At 43.3% G+C, this 6,631-nt stretch overlaps 1 protein-coding gene across 1 annotated transcript; it reads right to left on the bottom strand.

Moving 5' to 3' along the window:
- Positions 1-348: 348 nt before the first annotated feature.
- Positions 349-4,947, bottom strand: LOC122561924 (QRFP-like peptide receptor). The gene is made up of 2 exons (XM_088000594.1): positions 3,460-4,947; positions 349-3,343 (listed from the first exon to the last, which is right to left on the bottom strand). The coding sequence occupies exon 2, from the start codon at positions 2,852-2,854 to the stop codon at positions 1,595-1,597; it is 1,260 nt and encodes a 419-aa protein (XP_087856720.1). The 5' UTR covers positions 2,855-3,343; positions 3,460-4,947; the 3' UTR covers positions 349-1,594.
- Positions 4,948-6,631: the final 1,684 nt, after the last annotated feature.

The raw sequence follows: 6,631 nt of genomic DNA, 5'->3' as shown, positions 1-6,631 counted from the left end.
AGGAAAGAATACAATACTGTACTAAATCATTGTGCAATAGAATGATCAGAAATGGATCTTCTATGAATTAGCACAGTCAGTCACTGGAGAAACCAATTGCTGAGTTAGCCTGTGCCAATATAACTGATGAATCCCTTCATTAAGGGGATTGTGTCTGGTAGGGAAAAAGGACCAAACCTCCAGAAAATAACATATAACTGAGGGATAACATTAAAATGAAACTAAATCCAGAGGTATGATGCAAGTTTTACATATGATGATCCTGGTGTGCTCTAGTGGGGCAGTGCTGACATTAGGTCGAATGAACTTTTTTGAGAAGAATTAAAAATAGGGACAAAATGGCTGACAATTAGTATCAACTTAGTTTATGTTAATTCAGTGACAGTCACCAACATAATTACAAAACATGGACATTTTACAATTATCAAATAAACGGATGTAAACAAAACATTTTCACAAAAAAAGATTCACATTGATTTCTTTGACGTAATGGATTAAGTATATTTAATCCCCATATCCGAGACTTTAGCAATGGCCTTTAGCAATGCTTTCAAGTTGCCTTGTGATGTATTTCAATTCATTTTCATTTTATTCAGCAGCCCTGGTGCAGAGGGGCTGGCACAAGTGGAATGAAACTGCACATCAGATTTCTGTCCCTTGCGAGTCTGTATTTGTGTGAGGACCCAGACCTATTCCAATGCTAAATCGACTGGTGATTTGGAGGAGCCGGTGTTGGACTGGGGTGGACAAAATTAAAAATCACACAACATCAGGTTATAGTCCAACATGTTTATTTGGAAGCACTAGGAAGCTCATAATCAACCATTGATGAAGAAGCAGCGTTTGGAAAGCTAGTGCCTCCAAACAAACCTGTTGGACTATAACCTGGTGTGGTGTGATTTTTAACTAAATCTATTTGTGTTCTGTTCAACAAGAGAGCCTTTCTCCAGAACCTCAACACTATTATCGTGTTACTGTTTAATGCTATAAAATATCCAAAGCTCCGAATAGTAAACCTGGAAGACTATTGTATCATGCAAAGTCAGAAAGCAACACCTTGGGGCTATGCCCGAGTGACTTAATCAGAATGTTATTACTTCTTTTATTTTCAATGATTATCTACACTCCATATTTTCTCCGTCCATTACAATGCTGTAATTTCATTTTACCATCTGCCTATATTTAATAGGTGGCGATTTTCCTTGAGGTGGCAGCTGGTTCAGTCTTAATCATAGAGTCATAGAATCATACCCTTCGCATCGCAGGGAGGGGCACTTGTCCTTGGATCTCACTTCTCTTTTGATCTGAGGGCTTATGATACATGATGCACGCCGACTCCTGAACGAGGCAGGAATAACCCCGGGACTGAATATTGACCCATCAATAGCGCTCCCGCCCGTTTCAAAGGAAAATTGCAGGAAGAGGTAAGTTTTTGTGTGTGTGTGTGTGTAGGAGCAGGGACCGAAACAACTTCACAGAAATCATACTCCTGATTACTTGACGGAGTGCAAACTCGGGATAAAGTGGGTCTGGTAAAGAGCACTGGAGTATCTCATGTCTGAACAAGTTCACTACAGTTAAAGGTTTCCAGGGCTCATTCGAAGGCTGTCTCGCAAATAGTTCCAGAAGATCCACTTTCGCCTTTGGTGAGGGTTGGGCCTCCTGTCCAGTTGGTGAAGTCAGTTTTGGGGATGTCATTGGCAGCTCGGTAACCCAGCAGCATCGAGGAGTTGGATGGAGTCTGAGACACGTTCAGGTTGAGGGCGGAAGAGATTCGCTCCCTGTAGCTTTTCTTGATCCTCTTCACAGACCTGCAGAGGTTGCCCATGAAGCAGTAGCACAGCGGGTTGAGGCTGGAGTTGGTGAGACCTAACCACTGGGCAAAGGACCTGACGTGAAGGACCCAGTCCTGGTGGGCACCGTCTGGCTGGGCATTGGGAACGCTGAAGTCAATCCAGATGTCAATCACGTAGAAGGGCAGCCAGGACAAGGTGAAGAGGAGAACCAGGGCCACTACCATCTTGACAATCTTCTTGCGGGTCTTCAGACGGGAGCTGCTGCCTACCAGCTGCCTCTTGTTCCCCTCCTGGAATCGGTCCTGGTTACTCCAGAGACGCCGGGCGGTCAGGAAGCAGATGAGGAGGTTGAAGAGCACCGGGAAGCCATAGAGAGCGCAGAACAGCAGGAAGTTATAGCCCTGCCTGAGCGTCAGCGAGGACCAGCTCTCTGTGCACACCGGGATGGTCAGCCTGCCGTCCAGCAGCACCAGCTCTTCGGTCTGATTCATGAAGATGAGAGGCATGCAGAGGCCGGACGATAGAAGCCAGACCCCGGCGATCATGTAGCAGATCCTTCTCCAGGTGAAGAACGCCCTGGCGTGCAGGGGGCTGTGCACACTGTAGTAACGGTTCAGGCTTATCACCGCCAGGCTTAAGACGCTGGCGGAGACTGCAACCGCCTGGACAAATGGAACGGCCCTGCACATGAAGTCCCCAAACACCCAGGCGTTGTAGACCTGATGACCCAGAGTCACGGGCATGCAGATACACACCACCATCATATCACAGGTCGCCAGGTTGACCAGCAGACTGCGGGTAGCGGCGGCGCCGGCCAGTCGGTTTCTCCGCTTCCTGGTCAACGCCCTCAAAGCCATGACATTGCCCACTAACCCAGTGATGAAGGACAGAGTGTAGATCACCCCCAAGACAATGGTGGTGGGTTCATAACCCGAGAACAGCAGGTTGATGTTTAAATGGACAGTCTCCCAAAAGCTCTGGTTGCTACTGGGAGGGAATAGGGAGAAGTTCCTGGGAAACCCTCCAAGTAATTCTAAACTGAATGGAGTCACATTCATGGTCCCCCCACCGAGGTCAGTTACCGTCAGCGCAGAAATGTGTGGAGCTCACCCTCCGAGGAACGTTTCCCTCCCTCTCCCTCACTATCTTCCAGAGGAGTAGTAGCTGGTTCCTCAGCCTCCAGGGGCCGGGAGAGAGCCCCCAGCACACAGGCCAGTCCCACCCCAGCGCTGCCTCCCTGAGCTGATCAGCCGGCCGGTTAGTGCTCAGTGCAGCAACCCAGCCCCGGTCCGATCCCCGGAGGAAACCTGCCGACGGAGCAGTGCGAGGGAGAGCCTTTGGTCGAGACCTTGTCTCGGTGACGGTGGCGAGGAAATGATCATCAACTCGGTCTGACCATCATTAAATTCACTCCGTTATTTCTGGGGGTCCGTTTCAAACATCCCTGTGGTCGGTTCCATCTTTCACTTGCTTTTGTTTGCATTTCTGGTTCACAACTGTCACATCATTTCACTTTTCTTTAGAAACCAGTTTTACCCTGTTACTATCTGTAAACATAAAAATCAGAAGGGGGAAAAATAATCAATTCAAGATAACGTCAAAATAAAGTGCAAATCAGCTCTAACGAGCAGACTCCCGAAGTTCTTATTTGACCTGAACAAACCTAATAAACTGTAGCGTCCAAGTCTTCTTCCTCCATCTCCGACGAGGTAATAGAGGAGGCTGTGGAGTTTGCAAGGTGATGTTGCTGCTCTCTCTCTCTCTCTCTGTCCGTGCTTTGTCACATTCTTATCACTGGCTCATAAACTGACGTGGTCGAGGAAGAGTAACACATTCAAATGGTTCGAGCACTCGGGGCGCCTGAGCTCGGTACAAAGGGTGAGGTCTACAGTCACCACTTGCTGACAAATTCACTTCGCAGTCTCCCCACGGCTGGAAAATTCCACTCAGAAAGTCCTCGGGAATCAACTGGTGTCCAGTCCTCGTGGGTTGCACAACAGAACAAGTCAACAGTTTCCAAGTAACATGGGGGTGTTTATTCCGGTGTAATCACAGAAGCCAGTTAGTGTCATGTCCATTTCCCAGCTTGGTCAGGCTGTCAGCGCATGAACTGATATATCCACAGGAGAAATGCTGAGGCTGAGCTCTCACTAATCTACACTGCACACTCTGTGTGAACAACATTTAATCCACACGGACAGTGTTTATTCCACACTTACCCCGATCTGTAAGTCTCTCCTGCAGCACCATAGTTTAAATTGCTTCGTTCGATTAATGGAAGTGGGCGGTGCTGGCAGAATCAGCGTTTTTTTTGCCCAGCCCTAATTACCCTTAAACAGAGTGACTTCAAAGATTCAGCCCTGTCACGGTGGGTCTGGAGTTACATGTAACCATCGGATAAAGGGAGCACATTCCTTCCCTAAAGGACATCAGTTTGGGTTTTCTGACAGTTGACTTATGGTGGTCACCTAGCCTAGCTAAGTAAACCTTTGTCGGCAGCTTTCTCTTTCAGGTCAATGGTGTCATTGCTTTTCCGCCGACCACAAATATCGCGACCTTTACAATACCTATAAAGCAAAATTCAGTGAAAAGTCATTCGACAACCTTAGATACCTTCAGTTTTGCTGCAAAAATGGGACACAAAATCCTGAAACGCAATCATTTCAATTATAAGTAATGGACACAGAGATTTTAGAAACAAGAAAATGCATTTGAATGTTTTCTCTGCACGTGTTTATGTAAATACGTCTTTTAAGTTATTTTATATATTTATAAACTTGCAAAATATCACACTGCAACAGCCACATATAAAATACAATTCATATTGTATTGCCTCAACAATAGACTTAACTTAGAAGATAATACAAGTACTCCTTTTTTGTGATTTTTCACTTTTCACTGAATCTTACTTTATTTGAACTTAACCTCCTAGAACCTATTTTACTCCAATGACTGCCTCAAAACTGGTAAAATTTGGAAAAAAATCCACATTCATTACTTCTAAACTTTGTAACCACTCAAGGATATAGCAAGTTGCTTTGTGTTTGAAATGATTTAGAGTGTCTTTAAGAATGTGACAATACTTAACAAATTGCCAAGGAAAAACATAATTGTTTGAGACAGATTGTCATAAATCAATAGGCAATTCCATGGAGATGCTGCTTCAACTGGAGTATCCTTTTTGTTTGATTCAATTAGCCTTTGCACACTGAAACAGAATTTTTCGACAAATTACTGTCAAAATTTTTTTATGACATTTGTTTCTGAAAATAAATAATTGAAACCCTAATTTCATCCATTAATCTTGTTGTTCTAGGCATTTTTTAAATATCAGCATTGATAAATATATTTCCAGACTGGCCATAATATCAGTTTTGAATAATGACACACAGCCATAATTTAAAGAAAGGGCATCTTGACATCTCAAGGCGCCTACATTACTCAATGTGCAGTCACACTAATGAATAAGTGGGTGTCACAATTGTTAGCACAAGAGACATGCCTGAAAATGTTAAAAAATTAATTGAGCCTGAACTACTTAAGTGACCCCTGCCACCAACTCCATTCTCTAGGCATTGACTTCATTCCTTTTTCCTGGCATCTGTCTGAGGCTGAACCAGGCAACCTTAGTATTTATGTGACTCTAAGTTGAGATTTCACTGCACAGCTGCTATATTACAAAGATTGTCTAATTCCAGCTACTTAATGTTGTCTACTTACCTCAAGTCATCCACTGCCGAATTCCACAGCCATGGCAATGTAACCTCTAGGATTGTCTATTCCAACATTTCCTTGGATAGTCTCAAATTTCAAAACTCTATTCTCAGTATTCTATCTCAAATCAAATTCCATACACCCCAACATGCTTATGAAACCTGGGGTAAAGGGAAGAGGAAAGATCGAGTCAAATGGGTTTATATGGGTAGATCTTCTTTAAAAAATGAGAGTTGATCTCCTTGAGATATAAGATTCTGAGAAGATTTTAAAGGATGGATGCTGAGCAGCTGATTGCCCTGACTGGAGAGTTAAGAACATAGAGGGCAGTCCCAGGATAAGGAGTGGGTTCATTTAGGGCTAAGATCAGAAGAAGTCCCTTCACTTGGGATATTGTAAACCTGTAGAATTCTATATACCAAAGAGCTATGGCTACTTAGCCATTGGTAGATTTCTAGGCTGTGATTGATAGACATTTGAACTGTAATGAATATGGGGATCAGGATGGAAAGTGGAATTGAGGTCAAAGCTTCATCATGATTAAATGATTGAGCAAGCTTCTGGAGCTCTATGATCTCATCCTGCTCCTATTTCATAAGCTTACACTTTGTTAGCACTTCCAAAATCACGGGATCATTTAAAAAGCCCACGCAATAAAATTTACTTTAACTTGATTCATTAGAAGCTTGTCAAACAGATAGAACTAGAATTGTGTTTTGCACTTGTTTTGGAGAGAGTGACATCACACCAAGAATATAAGAGAAACAGAAAAGAAAACAATGAAAAGCAGTAAGTATAAATTGTTGTTGGATTATGCAGAAATAATTGTAACCTAGGTCAAAATAGCCAGAGAATACAACTGCTTCTATACTTCATATGTCCTCACTTCATGTATATTCATGCAATAGTAGAGAATTGCTGCATCTTACAGGAAAAGCTTGACCAGGACATGGGAGTATGAAACACTGAAACACAATCATGCACAAAAAAACTGAAATGTGTGCTTTTGGATTTCAATGTAAAAATAGATGCCTATAACCAGTTGGCTATTTCTCTTCTGAATCTTCGAAGAGACATTAATGAAGCTATTTATCTTTCACTCTTCAGAACAGATACAAAAA

This window comes from Chiloscyllium plagiosum, unplaced genomic scaffold (assembly GCF_037043375.1).
Source record: "Chiloscyllium plagiosum isolate Xiang-an unplaced genomic scaffold, Cpla_swu_hap1 HiC_scaffold_25, whole genome shotgun sequence".
NCBI lineage: Eukaryota > Metazoa > Chordata > Chondrichthyes > Orectolobiformes > Hemiscylliidae > Chiloscyllium > Chiloscyllium plagiosum.
This window is presented reverse-complemented; position numbering and strand designations above follow the sequence as displayed.